This window comes from Lactuca serriola, chromosome 4 (assembly GCF_051521515.1).
Source record: "Lactuca serriola cultivar US96UC23 chromosome 4, Lser_US96UC23_V15, whole genome shotgun sequence".
Lineage (NCBI taxonomy): Eukaryota > Viridiplantae > Streptophyta > Magnoliopsida > Asterales > Asteraceae > Lactuca > Lactuca serriola.
Genome location: NC_136411.1, coordinates 98,491,614 through 98,512,527, shown reverse-complemented (window position 1 = coordinate 98,512,527; position 20,914 = coordinate 98,491,614). Strand labels below are relative to the sequence as shown.

The following is a 20,914-nucleotide window of genomic DNA, read 5'->3' as shown; positions in this document are numbered from 1 at the left end:
TTATATTTATTAATTAAAAATAAAATAATAATCATTACTTTATTATTATTATAATAATAATGACATTTGATTAAAAGATAATTTTAATAATTATTGGAAAACAAATTGAAAAAAATACACCTAAGACTATATGGTATGGGTAACAAAAAACAACGTCGTTGAATTGTGAGACAAATTTCAGCGGTGGTGTTCCTAACTCACAACGTCATTGTGAGGCGTTGTTAGGCAAAATTAAAGAAGAAACACAAAAGAATTGGAGAAGAAACACCGTTTCACCCGGTGGTGACGAGCACAAGTTGTAACACGCCGAGAAGCAACGAGTAGGAGGGCGGTGTTCCCCCGTCATGACGTCGTTGAGGCATGCCACATCAGTCTGTTGTCTCTCGTTTTTGGCCCATACCGCATGCTCTAAAATGTAATGTAGTAGAATAGACCGGTGACATTTTTTAATTTATGAGCATCATGTAATGCCTAATCCACCGAACTAGTATATAGTACATGGAAAAGATGGATAAGGTAAGGAATCTTTTCTAATAAATGAATATTTTTTTTTGTCATTAGTCATTAAGAAAATTAATATGCATTTCGTAGTATATTAGGGGAAAATGCTCTAAATTCCAAACTATAATGCAATAATATGCATTCTCATTCAAATTGTTAAATGTCATTTGTGGTTATTTTGAATTAATTTTTATTCCACATAGTATTTAAATGCAATAATAAATGCATATTAATTTTTTAATGAACTTTCCTTTTAATTTCCAAATTACTAAATTAAAAGTTTATTAGTTTCTTTTATTTATTTATCTAAATTATTTGTTTAAATTTAAAGAAAAAAACACTTTAATTTTTATAATTTAATATTTTTCTTATTTTTCTTATAAATTCAAACTTCTTAAATATTTAGAATTTTATATTTAGTTTTTTCTTATAAATAAACTTATGTAATACATGCGTCTCATACTTAGTAAATCAATACATTAAAACCTATATTTAAAATTATCCATCTAGAACATAGGTCAAAACTATATATTAGGGGCAAATGCTCTAAATTCCAAACTATAAGGAGTTTTTTGGGCAAATCATAAAAGATCCCAAGAGTGAATTTGTATCTACTACTCGAAGCCGGAAGAGATCACGTAACCGAGGAATTGGACGGCTGCAATTGAGAGGTATTGTGCATTGCGTTAGCAATATATATTCATTCACTCTATATGAACCCTAAAATCCTTGCGATTTACTGGAATTAGTTCAGTCAATATTTTATTACTTTTTTTAATATTCTTCCCCATTATAGGTTAAGAATACTTGAGGTTGCATGCAATCAATTTCGGGTTAGATTTTTCTGCAGAAGAAGAAACCGGTATAAACTGTTTATTACTTCTTTGCTTCTTGTATCCCGAATTCGTAGTTTGCCATTAATTAAATGCATTTTTACATCTTGAGCTTATCATATCTAAGCTTAAACTCATCACTGATCAAGTTTTGTTGCTTTGTTATATGCTAATCAAATTTTAAAGGTGGATTGACATGCAGATCAACATGGCAAGTGCATATGACACCCTAGCAATTTTCCTCTTTTTGTCAACCCTTTTCTGTACTCCAGTAGTAATTTCCACATCAACCGACGGGCTTGTTAGGATTGGACTAAAAAGAGTAAAATTTGAGCGAACCGATCGTTTTGCTTCACACCTTGTTTTGAATGATGGTGATTACTTAACGACGTCTATTCGGAAGTATAGACAAAGTGCTAAAAAACATGGTGATTCCGAAGACTCGGATATTGTTGCATTGAGGAACTATATGAATGCTCAATACTTTGGTGAGATTGGCATCGGCACCCCACCTCAAAAGTTCAATGTGATCTTTGACACGGGTAGCTCTAACTTGTGGGTGCCATCGTCAGAATGCGCTTCGGTATAAGCTTGTCTTATCTAGATAGTATTTTTTTAATTGAAACATCCATGAATATATGAACAGAAAGTTAATTCCCTAGGATTATGATACTCCTGCAGGTATCTTGCTTTTTCCACGCAAAATACAAGTCAAGTCAGTCAAGCACCTACAAAGAAAACGGTTCGTAAGTTGGTTTTATCTTGTTATGCTATGAAGTTGCAGTTTAATGATAAGTTGCAACTCCTCAATGCCATATTAATCAATCTACGGTATTAGACTTAGTAAATAGAGAGTATATATAAAATAGAGTCCTATATTCTTCGGATTACCGGATGTAAATCATAAAAAAATAGGAAAATACGACGGCCGTCGTTATTCCTTCGGTAAAGGGAATTACTGACGGATTTCCGACAGATTTAAGGATGTCACATTTAGCCCATGGGTAACTTTTACCAACGGATTACCGAAAATATGTTGCTAGTTACTGATGGAATTAATAGCGACGGAAACACGTTAATTAACTTTGTTTGAACAACTTCCAATTGATTTCCAACGGCATTTTTAGTGATGGATATTTCCATATGTAATCCAACACTAAAAGTTTTTTTAAAAGCAGTAAAAGTTCTTTTTATCCAAATATTAAAGAAACCCAATTATATTAAATATATAATATTCAACCACAAAACTAATAATATTACAATATAAATAATAAATATTGTCTAATAAGACATTAAAAATGTCTATTAATACACATTAAAAGTGTAAATACAAATGTTTAAGTGTTTAAGAAATAAACTAAGAATTATTTGGTGGACTACTTGGTGAATTATTGGGTAAGTTGAATCGATAAAGATCGACAATTGTTCTTCAATTTGAGTTTTGACTCAAAGACCGTCAGTTGTTCATGTTTCAACACACCATAATCAATGATCACAAAAAATACAAATATAATATGAGGTATGTGTGGTATCTTTTTTTTGAAACGGAAAATCTAACCTAAACTGCCCCTTAAATCCATCTATGTTCACGATGAGACTTGAATCATCAACCTCAAGAAGGGAGGGCAACACCGGATACCGAGTTTTTATGCACAACACCATAAACAATGATAAAGTCACTTGGTATTTTGATAGAAGATAAATAGGACATAAAAGCTTGCCTTCACCAAGGGGAAGAATATTGGCTTATGCTTGGATGCTTGAAAAAGAAAAGACGTGTACACAAGAGGGGCATGGGAAATTGAGAATAAACGAAAGTCTTGAACTTAACATCTTTAACATCTAACTAAACAAAATACATTGTTATTTTTTTCATTTATCCTTAGTTTTGACATATAATTCCACAGTGAGAGTGGTTCATAACCTTAACTAGTTGGATGTTGTTAGTGATCCTCGTCCTTCAAAATACATGTAATTCCACATGAAACATGTTCTAATAAACTTCCCAGGGGTCACTCATCCCCGGATTGCTCTCGTCTGGACACGCTTAACTACAGAGTTCTTATGGGATCTGTTACCCTCACGGCTTTAAAACGTGTTGTGACAAGGTAGGTATCCATACCCCTGTAAAGGTAATGTTTTTGCTCTCCTTCCAAACCGATGTAAGATCAGGTACAACCCACCTTCACCCCCCCCCCCCCTCATTATAATGTCCGACGTCCTCGTCGAACACATCGACACATGCCCCAGCTCTGATACCATTTGTAATGTCCCCCTCTGGCACATATCACAATATTGTCCGTTTTAGGCTCCCGACACGAAAACTTCCCAGGGGGTTATGCATCCCTAAATTGTTCTCACTCGGGCATGCTTAACTGCAAAGTTCTTATGGGATCTGCTGCCCTCACAGCTTTAAAACGTGTTGTGTTAGGCAAGGTATCCACATCCTTTTTAATACGCCAGTAATTACTGCAGATAAGTGACAGATTACGACGGGTGACATTTTCCTTCGGAAATTGGATGTAAATTACTAAAGAAATAAGTCATCTGTCAGTATTATGTCACCATGTCGAATTAACGACTGAATTCCGACATAGTTTTCTTATTTTCAATATTTTAGCGACCAAAGTACGATTTTTCCGCATCATTTTTTCACACATGAATATCTTTACTTTCATCAACTTATAACTAATACCCATGTGTGTAAAGCCATGTCCTCCTTTCGGAATCCGTTACTCATTTTAACATTACATAGACTACTAATGAATGTGGTTTTGTAGATACCAACACACATACATTAACAGACATACACATGCATTTAGGATTGATTGTGGACCAATTATTTTAGTTATTTTAAGAAAGTAGTTAATGCATATTACATGTTGAAGATATAATGAGTATTAATTAAATATTCAACATTTAATATGCATTAATTACTTTCTTAAATAACTAAAATAATTTGTCAAGAATCAATCCTACATGCACACAATAAATTGTAGAAACATTTAAACCTAACTTTATATATATATATATATATATATATATATATATATATATATATAATCACATATGTACACATATACATTCACATATGCATACATATACACATACACATACATATAAACATACACACACACACACACACATATATATATATATATATATACATACATACACACATTCACACACACGTGCACACACACACACACACATATATATATATATATATATATATATATATATATATACATACGCATATATACATAAAACACACATATACATACACATATTCTCATACATATTTAGATACACATATATACATATACACATTTAGATACACATTCACAAACATATAAATATTATGTGTACATACATACATACACATACACGTATTATTATTATTATTATTATTATTATCATTATCGGCGGCAGACTGCGTCATTTTCCATTATTGGAGCCCTAAATATACTTTTTTGCTTCGTTATTTTCACATATTTATTATCATATATATACATGCATACATGTAAAGTAATAATAATAATAATAATAATAATAATAATAAAGAATTTTATGAATATGTATGGTAAATATATAAAAAACATAGTGAAATAGACTACATTTAGAACTCAAATAATAATAATAATAATAATAATAATAATAATAATAATAATAATATATTTGCAGTTAATTAGTTTATATATGCATTTAATAAGGTTAATTAATTGGGTGAGGCTTATAGCCGCACTTTTTTTGAACCGCCAAAAGACATTTTATTTCATAACATATTCACCTAAGTAGCAAGAAGCTAGTACCTGTGATTTTACATTGTTTCAGGTATAAAGAAATGGTGAATTAATCCATTGATTCCAATCTAATTTGTTATATCCTCCTCTATGTTTTACCCATACAAAGGTATGAGCCTTTACATCAGAGATAATTTCGTCAATTCATAGTTATGTTTTTTAAAAATTCTTTCATTCTTGGATTTCCATAAGCACCATAGGGTTCCAAACAAAATCGTCGTGAAAGTTTTTCTCCTTTTAGGGCAATTCCCCAATTTAGATGCAAAGTCAATGATACTTGAGACTGATTAAAATTCAATTGCCCAGATGTTACTCCATTGGAAGATCGACTGGATTACACATTTCGCTAGTGAGCATGACACCAAAATATGATCCCCCGATTCGGAACACGACAGGCACTACACATAGTCGAAGGCATTGCAACTCCTCTATTCTTAAGAGCTTCAGCCGAAGGAATGCGGTTTTGTTTTGCTCGCCACACAAAGCCCAAGACTTATAATTGGATTGTATTGATCCATGGGAATACAATGTCGCATACTGGGAAGGATGCCCTTTCTATTCTATCTCGGAGGGCTGCCACGCAAAATTCACCATCCACGACAAACAGTGATATCCAGCCAGCCCTTGACTCATCTGGTTGCATTACCTCTTCGAGAGGAATATTAATTCTATCAAGTGCATCTTTGCTTTTCACAATATTTTTCCATACTCCAGTCCACCGACTCTTTGGTTGGAATCGAGCATGGTCGCCATGCAAGTTGTGTAGTCCCCTGATGACCTGTGCCCAGAAGGAGTTTGGCCTACTTTTCAATTTCCATAAACATTTGGTGAGCAGTGCAAGGTTTAAAGATCGGATTGATTCCAAACCAAGAGCTCACACCGCTTTTGGAGCTGTAATATTTTCCCATGCCACCCAGTTTATACTTTTGTTACAAGCAGTGCCACCCCATATAAATTGTCTTCTAATTTTTTCAAGCGAATTTATGACACCAATCGGGGCATCAAAAATGGACAGGTAATAAGTGGGGATACTACCAAGGACAGCTTTAGCAAGTGTAACCCGACCACCAAAACTAAGATTTTTTGTTTCCAAGCCGATAGCTTTGCCTTTAGTTTATCCATAATTGCAGACCAAGATGCCATACAGTTCATATTCATACCCACCAGAACACCGAGGTAGGTGAAAGGGAGAGATGCCGGTTCACAACTCAATGGAATTGCCCAGTTAACGATTTCATGGTTCGGGACCCTAATACCATAAACTTTTGATTTGTTGAAATTAACCTTCAAACCATAAGAGACATAAAAACATACTGGTAGTTGCTCTCCTACCAAAACAATAATGGCTCGGGTTCGAACCTTTACATTTCATTATTCGAGTTTTAATTAATAGCGACGAAGTTGTGAAGACAAGTAAAAAATAATCATTTATTGTGGTCTATCGATATTCCATTTGTATTTACTGACATATTTTCGATGGCGTTTAAGTTTGTCGTTATTTCGTAGTTATTCCATCATGAAGTTGCCCCTAAATTAGGGCTTCTCGCTCCGTCGTTGATCTGTCGGTATTCTGTAACGTAATGTTTCCGTCCGAAATAATCGGTAGGAAAATTAAAACTTTTCTAGTAGTGAAAGAAGATTAACATAGTATCAATGAACAAATTAGGATCAAACACCTATTTGAACGACCATGTCACCATTTTTGTGGAAATTAAAATCTTCTCTTTTTTGTAGAGTTCTTGTAGTGATCACGAAATTTGTTTATCTGGTCTTTGCAACCTATTATGGTTGATATCTTTCCTCGTAATCCCACAGTTGTTTGGTTTTTTTTATCCTTGGTGCTAGCTTCTTGCCAGTGATGGATTCATATGATGGATCCAAAGTGACCAAACACAATTCAAATATATCAAAATATCTAACATTTTATCCTATGAACAAGTTTTAAACCCAACAGGTAACAAACCATGATGAAGGAGGCAATAAAATGCGTAATCATGATAGTAACACATACCAAGTTATAGAAAATTTAGACAACAAGCAAAGAAACATATAATGTCACGAGGATTTAATGCGGTTCCACCATCGTGAAAATAGTGCATGTCTGTATGGGAGAGATGTACAACTTGTACTATTGAACAATAACCAACCAGGTTATAAATCACTTAAAAGTAATTAAAATGAAGAAACAAATTGACACCTTAGGTTCCGAGCAAGTGGTTATGCATATCTAGAGCATATTACGACCGCTTGGTGAGCAAGTGTCGATGAGCTTTTTGAAACATTAAGAAAGCCCTAATTACTGCTACTTTTCAGCTACCTCAAGTGTAGACCAAGGTAGTGTTTGTTTTTTGTCTGCATATCTGCGTGGCCTCTACTATTTGCATCGTGCAGACCACACGCAGACATTAGCCTTTGCAGACTGTTTGTTTTTTTGAAGACTGCAGACCTAAAAATGTATGCGCGCCTCTTCTTGGCGCAAATGTGGACAAGAGTCTTCTAACATCTCCAGACATCTTTTAGCCTAAAAAAAACATATATATCTTTATTTTTTTCAAGTTTTTTTTAATTATATTTTCTCCAACTTTATTAATGATAACAATTTGAAAAAAAAATTACAAAACTTAAAAAAAAAAAACTTTTGACGATACAAAATGATATTTTTGACAAATTTATAAATAAAGATTTAATACAATAATAGTCGTTGAACTTGTTTATATAAATATGAAAAAAAAAATTCATAATATATTCATATATTTTTTTGCCAAATGTTGTAAAACGTTATTTAATACAGCATCGTCAATTTCTCGAGAAAATATTTATGGTACGTTTTTAATGGATTTAATTGAAAAAATCGAAGTTTATTTTCATCCATTTATGTATCAAATTCTTTGATCACTAATTATAATGTTTAGTTATAATTTTGCAACTAAAGTTGTTGGTTTTTATCAAATATATACGTTAATTCATATCATTTTTATTTTTATTTTTTATACAATAATACATAAAAGTTGATCTAGATTCGTTAATTATTTATAACAAAATCATAAAAATATTAAAAAATCACTTTGAAGTTAAAAAATTTCAGTTTATTTTAGTAGCCCGTAGATGTTAAAAAAAAACAAACAGTCTTCTTTTTTCAGACTGCAGACGTTTGGTCCACCTCTTCTACAACAGAGGTCTACAAATATGATCCGCAGACTGCAGACATTTTGCCTCAGAAAAAACAAACATCACCCAAATCACCGGCATGTCTGTGGCCAACCACAAGAAATTTTAGGTGGGTACCATGATCAAGGCTCAATTAGGAGCCCAAATATTTTATCCACAGAATACTAGTCTATATTCATTTAATCATTTAGGCTTAAATTCTCTGTACTCTTTCGTCAATCAAACAAACGTTTTCAGAAAGGCTGAAAGGCAAAATATAGAAAAAAACCCAATCATTTATTTTCTATAAATAAATAAACCCTTACATTAAGTTTACATTCAGAACAACCATTATATTATCATTTACCTTTCAATAAAACCCACCTAGCATGTTTCTTTATAAAATGACCGGGCGATTTAATGACATGGCATAAAATATATAAAAGATGACGTGAATATTTTTAGCTAGACCACATTAAATCTTTAGGGGTTGTTTGGTTCACTAAAATTTTAAGAAATTAGAGGGAATTGGAATCCAATTCAACCGATTTCCTACGTTTGGTTTAATTTTTTTGCTAAGGAATTAAATTCCTAAATGAAAAAAGTTTCCATTAGTAGGAGGAAAGTACATTCCATTAAAAGATGGAAGTAATTAATTTCAATTCATTAAAACAAAATGCAATTTCCCTCTACCAAAAACACCCACCACCATTGCCACCATCACCACCACCTCCCCCACTACCACCAACACCACCATTGACATCGCCACTACCATCACAACCACCATCATTGCCACCATCACCACCGTCACCACCACCACCATCACTTATCAACACTACCACTATCACTACTACTACCCCTACCCACCGCCACCACCTCTGCCATAACCATCACCACCATTACTTTTGTCTTCAACATTGATGTTGCCACCATGACCACCACCACCATCACCACTACCTTCACCACCTACTGTAACCATCACTTCCACCACCACCATCACCGTCACTACTATCACCACCATCATTGTGACCACTAGCACTACCAACACCTACCATAACCACCACCACCACTACTATCACCACAACATCCAACACCACTACCGCCACCACCACTGTCACCACGATCACAAACTACCACCAACCACCCTCACCACCATATAACTTATAAAAAAAAAGTAAATTTAAGCAAAAAAAAAACAAGAAAGGTAGTTTTGTCATTTTACATCATTCCAATTATGTTTCCTTCCAACCATACATGTAATGGAATTGGATTCCAATTCCATTTCTTACTAGCCAAACATACTATGGAATTGGATTCTAATTCCTGATAGGTTCCAATTCCTTATAAACATTATGTGAACCATACGACACTATAATGTACCCTACTTCTCTTTGTGGTTATTTCTTTTGAAGTTAAATAAGAAAAAAAAACACACACATCCTTCTTTTTCTTCTTGTTTCATTGTAGTAAGTAAAAGTCGAACCCCTCTTTTGTATTTATCAAGATTAACAAAGTGGTTCGACAAGAGCAGGTGGTAAACGATGGTTGCTTTGTGGATTAAATGTTAAGGTGGGGGTGGTCCGATGGTTGGAAGTTTTATGTTGGTTTTTAAGGGTGGTATATTTGGAAGTGGTAGCGGTTGAAAGATTCTTCCAGATGTGATGATAGTAGAGAGGGTAGTTCTTGATAGTGTTCGACTAGAAACATGTGGCTTGAAGGTTGTCGAAAGGGGATGTACTGGTGAAGGTGTACTAGTAGTGTAGGGTTGATGATTGATCACAATTAAAACAAGTGGCCGTGGTCGTGCAATCGTTTAAAGGATTTCCGGGTGATGCTGTAACAAGTTCGAGTACATTGGGATGTGGAGATTTTAAAAGTAATTGTGACATCCCCTAAGTTTCAGAACCAATTAAAACTTTTTCTTTATGATTTGATTTCTTGTGTTGCATAAAATCCTAGTTTAAAACAATTGAGATTACATAAGTTATTTCATTCTATTAAAATACAATCGATGTCACCATTAATATCCAAACATAGATTGCAGTGTAAAAATAAAATGGTCTTGAAATACTAATATAGGCACATCTCTTATTTTACTTGGCATCCTAATTAGACTTCAACAACCTTATATCCGCTACATGTGATGCACATAAAATGAGTGAGTCAGGTTTAATGAGTGAGTCAGGTTTAGGTAACCTGGTGAGATGCATATGGTTTTCAAGCTCATAATATATTAATGATAATATTTAATAACATTCCTGCAACAAACATTATAGCTATAATCTGACATAAGACCACCAACCCTGCCCAATCGATTCTCACAAATCCTAAATCAACGATTATCTGGAGGAATCACCTAACCTGACAAATCATTTAAAAAACTACTTGACTATACAGCTAGCGAGTCCTTGGTCAGTGTAAGTTATATAAAGACAAGAATTGTTTGGAGTTATTGATAGATATGGTATCTCATTTTATCTACGTCTGTAGTTTATAAGTCGTCATTAGCAATGTAACTCACTAGACTGAATCGAATAGTCAGGTGTTGTCATCTACTCTGGTCAATGACCGAGACATACTTGTCATTTGTCTGATCTGGACCCACCATTTTTTATCATCCAAAATGGGATGACTACTACACTTTGCTATGATCTCACACTCTACCCCAGAATGAGACCTATCAGATATGCAACTTATTGTAGCTATGCACCTGTTGTAAGTCTATACTATCCTATACTATAACTAAAGGCGATCTGATCCTAACACAGTTCTTGATGAGTAGTACTATTATAGTATACACATAGCAGAGAGTACAATTGACACAATTAACATTTAATAAATACTTTTATTAAATTATGCTCGTGAAAGTAACTACGCACTCACTTGAAAAAAAAATAGGTGATTCAAAGTTAGGGCAACACTCTGTCTTAACACTTTATCCTTTCAAAATACCTAGATTAAAATGACACTAAGTCTTAGTTTATTTTCATAATCCTAGTAACTATATAATGATAATCTAGATTCATCAATAATCTCAATGTCTACATCAAGATCTATCAAGTAAGGAATAGTCAGGTAGTATCATATCGGAGGTAGGGTTCGTTTGGTATACAAAGTATATTGTTTGGAAATCTCACTTTAAACACCCCACCAAATCCAGCCTAAACATCACTCCCATAAGTAGATCAATCAGTATAATGACATTAGAATCACTAATAAATCTTAATTATAGGTTCATAATAACGACTATAACTATAATTATAAGTTACACTTAAAGTAGAGTAAGTGTAGCTCAACTTACAATGTAATTTGAAGAAAACTGGAAATTATGCGGGCAGAACTCTGACCTGAGAGCTTTTAATCATCGACTATCTAACATCGCACGTCCTCGCTAAAGTAACCGGGAACTAGGGAGTAAAGTGAGTAAAATACTAGGGATACGAGAGAAATTTCAAAGAGGATTTGAAGGAATTGGATAAGAAATAATGTTGGAAATCGAAGATTATATAGGCCCAAAAAGTGAAAGTGCGCCGTGCAACCTATATGGGTGCACTATGTAAGTGGTTAGTAGGGTGATGTGACAATTGTTGAGTGGTAACACATGTCATGTTATTATGGTAGGTCAGAAGTGCGTCGCGTACCTTGTCGATGCGCGCGACTGTGCAAGGAAAATTATAATTTCTTTAAAAATTCATAAATTCTCCATACGATCTTCGTTTTTGACGTTCTTTATATCCACGATAAGCTATCGATGAGATCTATTTTAGACTCTATCAGCTAATTTTCACTTTATCTACAACTTTCGTTTAGACTCCATCAGCTAATTCTCACTTTTGGTTTCTAAGTCGTATACAGTTGCCCTGGAAATTCGAAAAATCATAACTTCCTCTCACGAAGTTAGATTTGGGTCTTCTTTATATGAACATGAACAGGTTTACGACTTTTGTTTAGATAATTTATCCAAAATAATCTTTTACTTTTAATTTATATTTTACTCCTATTTATTACATTTCGACGTAAGATTTTACACCTATATCACATATATAAAATTCATATAAACATATATATTTTTGAGTAAGTTACTTTTATTTATTCTAAAAGATTTACAATAGTTAACGACACTGTTACAGATTTGATAACTAAGCCTAGCAGTAAAAGCGGGCGTTATAGTAATGATGGTTAATTTGGAGGTTGGGGAGGTTTGTAGTATAAGGGTGAAACAAGGTTGTGTACGGTGGTTGGTTGTGGTTTGATTTTCTTTATTTTCGGTTGTAACATGTATGATGATGGGTAAAGGAAGGTGTCTTCGGTGGCGGTGGATAACCAGTTCTATCTGTTTTTATTGATGGCAATGGTGGTGATACGTATTAGGGTGGTGGTGTTGGTATATGTTGGTAAAGGGTAGTGGATTGGAGATATGGAGGAGATGGTGGTGCATGGATGGTGAAATGGTGGAACGGTGTTGTCGATTTTTAGTCGGCTAAAGTGGGTGGTGGTTCAGGTTCTACAGGTGGTACAAGGGTGGATAAGTTGAAGATAATATGGGGGAGTCTTTATTTTAATGGAAACCACATAAACATTAAAAATATCAAGGACATTTTTTATATTATTTTATGTCATTTCAGTGAATCTAAATCATGAGGTCATTTTATAAGAAAACAAGCTTGGCGTTGGTGGGTTTTATTGAAATTTTATAAGAAAACTGGCTTGTGGATTTTATTGAAAGGTAAATGATAATATAAAGGTTTTTCTAAATATAAACATAATGTAAGGATTTTTCTAAACGCAAAAAGATAAATGGTTGGGCTTTTCTATAATTTTCCATATGCATGAAATTGGAGAGTGGGAATTTCGTTACCGGGTTTCTCAATGATCAACGTGACATTAATCTCAATGATGGAAAGTTGGAAACAATTCATATTCTTGGTACCGGTCTTCAAGCAGGAATTTCGTTTCAGCCTTCAAGAATATCAGTCGAAGCATTCTATGTTCTTTGTCTTCACTCTTCGGCCTTTAAAAATCATAAATCGCCATCGAATCTGCTCTTCTACTCTTTTATTATTTTTGTCTTTCACTTAAACCTTCAAAAATTACTAGTTCTGGGTTTCAATTTTTGAATAAAGTTTAAATATCATATCATAACTCGACATCAACATCATTTGTTTTGTTCAAATATCTAATCAGATTGCCCTATATTTCTACTCTTTATCTCGTCGTAAAAAATTTCGTTATACATCTTAAAGTAGAAAATACTTGTCTCTATGCTCACAGGAAAACATGCTAGTATCGACTATGGTAGTGGATCAATATTTGGATACTTTAGTGAAGACAACATCAAAGTTGGGGATATAGTAATTGAGGATCAGGTGAATTTGGAAAAAATTTCGCCACGAGCCAACTTTATTTGGAAAATTAAATATCCTTCTATCTTTATTCTTACTTATCCTAGTGCTCCTATAAAACAATGACATATTGAATCCATTAATTCTCTCTCTTAATCTCCTTTCTTGATTTTGAACTTGTCTTGATCTAATGAGTAGTATGATTAGTATGAACAAAAGGTAGGAGGATATTTGATTTCTTTTTTTATTTGGATACGACTTGGTTAACAACATGGTTTTGAAAATATTTTTAATCTATGATCAATTTAGGATTTCATCGAAGCAACAAGTGAACCTGGTATTACATTACTGGGAGGGAAGTTTGATGGTATCCTTGGGCTTGGATTTAAGGAGATATCTCTTGATAATGTTATCCCAATATGGTATGTTTTTAATTAGTTTTGTGTGTATATGTATGTATATATATATATATATATATATATAGTGTTAAAAAATCAATTATGTTAAATGTCCATTTTAATTTCTCATAAACTATTTTATTGTTAAATCCCATCAACTTAGATTTTAGTTCTATTAATATGAAGAAGATCAGAAGTTGATGTCATCTTCATAAGAGAGTGGTCTACCGGTAATATTGTTACTCTTTATGCATCTTGAAATGTTTCCAACATGCTTCAGCCCTCAAAGTCAACCTCTTGAAAAAACAATGTCTTTTCTGTTGGTGTGAATGATGGTAAGACTAAGTTGATGGATTAGTTATAAGTTGTAGGAAAGGCACCTTCTGCTCCCTTAACCTCAAGATCACTCTTGGTACTAATCTTAGGAGGTTTTATGATTGGGCCTTTTGATTGAGATCTAGAGGTTTAAAAATGAACTCTCTTGTTAGAAAGAGAGAAGATTATCTTTTGGTGGAGGCTTACCTTGTCTAAGTTCATGCTTAGGACTCCCGACATATCTCTTTTCCATCTTAATGATATCATTCAAAATTGATATGTTGTACTTCTATGGTTAAACCACATATAAATATAGATATATAAGGGGCTCTTAGCATTACCTAAGCCCTAAGGACCTTAGGCCTAAACCATAGATGCTCACATATAAATATGGATATATAAGGGGCTCTTAGCATTACCTAAGCCCTAAGGACCTTAGGCCTAAACCATAGATGCTAACATACTAATATACTCTCATAGTTTGATCGGGAGGAGACAATTAAACTAGTAAAATAAACAAAGTATAAAAATAAAAAATATATATATAAATGTAGACTGCAACAGTGGCGGTAACAAAGCTCTGACGATGGTGGCTAACAACGACTGGTTGTCGGAGAAGAAGAAAGAAGAAGTCGCGGCCAGAGAGGGTTCCATTATAGAAGAAGAGAGTCGATGGTAACGGCAATCATGAAGTCGGCGACCAAAGAGTCCTAAGAAAGGCAGCGAGAAAGGAAAAGAGTTCGAGCTGCTATGGATGGAGCCAATTTTGACGATATCAGTGACTACAATGTTGATATATATATATATATATATATATATATATATATATATATAGAGAGAGAGAGAGAGAGAGAGAGAGATGACTACATATCAAAGGTTTCCCGAAGGAAAATGTGCCAACAGAGGGAGGCAACAACAGCATTAGAAGCAGCAAACCAAGGAGGAGACAGAAAGCTCGGAGGCAGGGGTCATCTGAGGAAGAGATAGAAGGCTCGGAGGTAGGGGTCAGTCAAGGAGGAGACATAAGTAGATGAGGAAGTACAAGAAGCCATGAAAGGAGCTCTGGGTCAGCGACTGTACTATTATTTAGGAGGATAAAGATGAAAAGGGAAAATATTAAACCTAATGGAGGAACCTCCGAAGACTATTAGAGAAGGTTGTCAGAGGTAGAGGATGGAGGCAACGAGTTTTTGTCTACAATAAGGTTTTAATCTAGAGCTCTGAATTCATGTAAGATAATGAGTTGTTTGATTAATAGTGAATGTTAAACCTCATAGAAATAGGGATATATAGGAGACATTGATCTAACCTAAACCCTAAGGACATTGGGCCTACACCCTAGATGCTAACATACTAACAATATCTAGTATTTGTCTTTTTATCGATCAATAATCGCTCTAGGATTGGTAGCTTGATTTGATGGGAAAAATATGTATTGTAGCCTAGATCACGACTTGCTTTGGGAATGGGAGTGGTAAGTGGATAAGATGGAAAATTTTGTGGCATGCCCATCTTTGGATGATCGATCCCATGTAATCATGCAGTTTCTCGCTAGCTTTTGTTCCTCAATACAATTTATTGTGTTTCAAAAAGAAAATTAAGTCATTTTAATATCAAAACAGTTTGGACAAGATTAAGTGGATGTCTCAAATGCCAACCTATATAACAAATGAAGGGAACCTATATTTTAACCTTTTGTGGTAAACATCTAAGAGAATCCGCCTCATTACAAAGATTGTACCAGTTATAAAAATATTGGTATTCATATGGCCATGCAGATTCATGTAGTTTAGTTGGCCGGGAGTTTCGATGGGCATGATGTTTTGTCTAATTTTAACGTATCGATAGTTCACATTTATGTTATATAGGAACAATATGGTCAATCAACATCTAGTTAAGCAACACATTTTTTCATTTTGGCTTAACCAAAGAGGTAAAGAAGGAGAAGGGGGTGAAATCATCTTTGGTGGTGTTGATCCAAATCACTACAAAGGTGTGCACACATTCGTTCCCGTCACTCAAAAGGGATATTGGCAGGTTCATTCGTCTACTCCCTAATGTTAAGTCAAGAAATGAATGAGTATTTACATATAAACATATAATTTAAATCCCTTTGTTGTTCTGCTTTTTGCTAGTTTGATATGGACGACGTACTTATCGGTGGGCAATCAACTGGTATGTAACAGACCAACGTTATATTTTACTACATGTTGGATATTTGAACATATATATATATATATATATATATATATATATATGATGTGTTGTGGTTGCTTCCAGGGTTTTGTAAAAACAAATGTGCAGCTATTGTCGATTCTGGAACTGCCTTGTTAGCTGGACCGACGGTCTGTAATTCTCATATAATCATTAACATATTATGATAGGTCAGAAAATAGTTTTTATAAACATAAATTAATCCTTCGAGGAATAACATATATATACAAACAAAGTGTAACTTCAATAAAAATATAGTGGTATTGATTTCTATAAAATTTGATTGATCTGAGCTTATTAGTAAGTATTTTTGTTGTAAATTATCATTGTTTATGTAAATTTAATATTAGCAGTTGTTTTTCATAATATTTTTTATAAAGCTATAATATTTAATACACGTTTCTCATGATTTACACATATAGTTTTTCAATAATACGTAGGTATAAATATCGTCCATTGTACCAAAAATCGAAGAACCTTATCTTTCCATTTAATTCTGATTGGATTGTTAATTAATTTGTTACATTATCCATTAACTTTGTATCTAAAATTCTTAGAACTAGGATGGGTGTGATCTTATTATCATTAGTATTACTAGTTCTTAAGTGTGCTCATCTACTTTTGTGCTCGTTAACTTTCAGAGTGTGATCACCCAGATAAATCATGCCATCGGGGCTCAAGGAATTGTAACCGAGGCGTGCAACGGTTTTGTCTCTAATTTTGGACACATAATATTTGGGCTGCTTTCGACATTTGTATACAACTTCCAATTCCCACATCAAAATTTATTAGAAGTTCCAGTTTCTTACCTCACATGTTACTTTACTTCCTGAACAGGTCAATACGAAGACGATATGCCCCTTTATTGGATTCTGTTTTCTTGATGGGGATCACGAAGTTAGGTTAGCTTTCTAATGCTTTATTGCAACATAGACAAAAACCATCATCAATCTTTTTTCTTGTATGGTGATTTTATCCTTAATTTCGCACAGTATTGGCATTGAGAGTGTTGTAGATAGGAATGATGGTGTATCCCATCCATCTGTAACCGCGCCAAATTGCCTTCTCTGTAAAGCAATAGTAGGGCTTATGCATAAAATGATCGCCAACAACAACACACAAGAAATGATTTTAAAAACATTGGGCAATGTGAGTTTTCTTGTTAGTTGTTTTTAGTATTATTTGGCACATAATTTGTTGTTTATGATAATATGATGAGTCCAAATTTGCAGCTATGTAAACTGGTGCCCATCCCAGTAGAAGAGTCGATGGTTGACTGTGCGAGACTTCCTTCTATGCCTACTATTTCATTTACCATTCGTGGCAAAGAATTTGAACTTTTACCTAATGAGGTTTTATTAATTTTGTTGTATATATTTTATCTTTTATAGTTGATAGAAACAAAATTTTATGTGACCAAAAACATTAGTATAAATTAATACCATGTACTTAGTATGTGTTTGTTTCTTAGTACATACTTAAGACCGGGGAGGGTGAGGATGCACACTGCTTTAGTGGTTTCATGCCTTTGGATATTCCTCCTCCACGTGGGCCACACTGGTACGTGTGCCTTCTTGGGGTTTGACTACAGAATTTTAGCTTGCTTTTAGATGTTAAAACCTATTATCTTTAAAAGTCAACTATTACAGGATTTTTGTGTTTCATGTGATGCAGGATATTAGGTGATTTGTTTATGCGTCGCTACCACACTGTGTTTGATTATGGCAATCTAAGAGTTGGATTTGCAGAAGCTGCGTGAACAAGACCTTTTCACCTTAACCATATAGATAATTGTTCGGATTGATTTGATTTAATCAGCGGATCTATTAACATATTTTGGAAAACATATATAAGTGATTGGCCATTAGTATTTTATATCTATATGATCGAAAATTAGTTTTATTAACTTCCAAAAATGGGTTTTTTCCCGTTTTTGAATACGAATTTCGGACTCTAAATATAATCAAAACAGACGAATAATTATATATTCGTGTTCTCCTCCGTGATATATTCATCACACATCCAAAACGGATTAAAAATGAAGGAGAAATTTGTAGTTGGGAAAAAATAATAAATGGGTTAAGTGGCTTTTAACTCATCTCACATTGATGGAAGTATGAAAAAAGAAATTAATGAGTTTATAACTAAAAGACTTGTTAGTTTTGTAGGATTTAAAACCAAGAATTGTCTCTTTTTTAGGCCAATGTATTTTCCTCTTACTTCTAGAAGGTATTTTTCTCTTATCTTTCCAACCAAGGTATTTTTCCAGGTCAATTGAGGGTTTGGGAAAACAGAAGAATGAGCTCATTATTTATTCAAATGCATCAATCAACATAGAATAAGAAAAAGAACACTTAAATAAGATCTTGGATCCCCTAACTTATAACTATCAGCACTCTTATGATATAACTCTCAACATTTTGTCTAGATCTAAAACAAACGAGTTAATATATATGTTGGAAATCATATAAGAAATACTACAAGTTAGCAAGTTTCCTCTATACCGTATTGGTGGGGAAGAAACCTTTTGTGAGCTTATAAAACATTTCTCATGATAGGCCTTCAAAGAGTTTAATGGATCAAATGAATGGGCCAAGCTCACACACGCCTAGCCGATGCCGCAATATGCGAAATGACGCGATTTAGGTGCACGACGCATCGGTGGTTGGGAGTTAAGGAGCTTTCATTTTCGGTGAGTTCGGGTCGAACGGTTGACCAGCGTTTAAGGTTTCTAGGGGTCGGACTATGAGGGCCCTTTTACTTCCTTAGAAAGTTTCGACACCTATAAATACAACTCCCTAGGAGGGAGCCATAAGACACACACGAAAAATTCAAGGCTCTCTCTCTCTTTCTTTCTTTCTCTCTCTCTCTCTCTCTCTCTCTCTCTCTCTCTCTCTGCGATTTCTTCCCAGTTTCTCAGTATTCACTTTGCGTTTATTGTTTTCCATTGTTGTTGGAAACCGGGTAAATCTGCATTAAATCATGAGGTTTTATTTTGTTTCTTACAACCGATAGAAGCAAAGTAAAAAACCTTTAAGGACAAGAGTTTGATTTGTACAGTTCTCTAAGATCAAGATCAGCAGTTAATAAATCGGTTTTATCAATAACATGACACTCTTCTTCTACCTTTCTTATGATCAGATCTAATCGAGAATGATTGATTTGGTTTCTGGAAGAAACTTGGTAATCATATTAATAATAATTGGTTTTATTATTCGCAGCTAATCGACATATAATTCGCTGTATTATTTGTTGGTTTCCTTGTGTATCTATTGGTTCTGATATACAACAATCTTAAAGGTTTTACTATGTTTATAAATTAACAGACTAATACACACTCAAATACGAATAGTATCCACTAGATGAACCAAGAGTTTTTCAAGCTTAACCGATTTGATGGTCAGAACTACACCCGTTGGGCCGACAAGGTCAAGTTCATGCTTCATGTGCTGAAGCTCGCCTATGTTTTGGACCCAAAACCGACCCCAATTCCCGTTGATCCAATTCCCGAGGTGGGGAAAACTGTGGATCCAATGGTCACCTCTGATCTGGAAAAGCAAAGGGATTTGTGTTGAGAGTCTGACGAACTGCGTGTGGGTCATATTAAGAACTCGCTATCTGATCGGCTCTAAGATCTTTACGAATCGGTCAAAGATCTGAGAGAGTTATGGAGTGTTTGGAACTCAAGTAAAAGGCACATGAGGAAGGTACTAATAAGTACCTTGTGTCTAAGGTGCTTTTTATTTTTTCTAAAAAAACCTCTTCTGGCCTCTTATTGTTACGCCGCGCAGCACACGCGCAACACTTGGCCCTTCGCAGTTGTTTGTTTTTCAGAAAACTTCTGACTTAAAACTGTTGCGCGTGTGATGCATGGCACAGCACTAAACCGGCTGCTTCAAACCTCTTCACGTCTTACTTTAACTTACTGCAGCAGTCTGCAGACGTTAAAAAACAAACAGACTTTTTTTGAAATGTTGCAGCCGTCTGTTCCACCTCTTCTGCTACAGAGGGTTGCAGAGGTGGTCCGCAAACTTCAGACATTTTTTCTTCGAAAAAACAAACATCACCTAAGTATCTAGAGTTCCAAATGACCGATGACAAACCTATCATGGAGCAAGTGCATGAACTCCAGGTTATGGTCACCAAGTTGAACACGTTCTCCATATCTATACAAGATCTCTTTCAAGTTGGTGTGATCATCGCAAAATTGTCACCCTCATAGAAATATTTCTCTAAGAGAATGATGCACAAATGTGAGGACTACTCCTTCGACAATCTGATGAAACACATTCGCATTGAGGAGAAAACTAGCATCAAGGACAAGTGTGGTAAATTTAGATCGAGTGTACACCATGTATCAG

General features: G+C 34.3%; 1 protein-coding gene across 1 annotated transcript; it reads left to right on the top strand.

Annotated features, from left to right (window-relative positions):
- The first annotated feature begins 1,526 nt into the window (after positions 1–1,526).
- On the top strand, positions 1,527–18,312 carry LOC145098654 (aspartic proteinase-like). Its single transcript, XM_079036272.1, has 13 exons — positions 1,527–1,917; positions 2,016–2,076; positions 13,556–13,650; positions 13,936–14,048; positions 16,208–16,376; positions 16,475–16,514; positions 16,620–16,684; positions 17,195–17,308; positions 17,391–17,455; positions 17,546–17,702; positions 17,786–17,905; positions 18,025–18,113; positions 18,228–18,312. The coding sequence occupies exons 1-13, from the start codon at positions 1,531–1,533 to the stop codon at positions 18,310–18,312; spliced, it is 1,560 nt and encodes a 519-aa protein (XP_078892398.1). The 5' UTR covers positions 1,527–1,530.
- Positions 18,313–20,914: the final 2,602 nt, after the last annotated feature.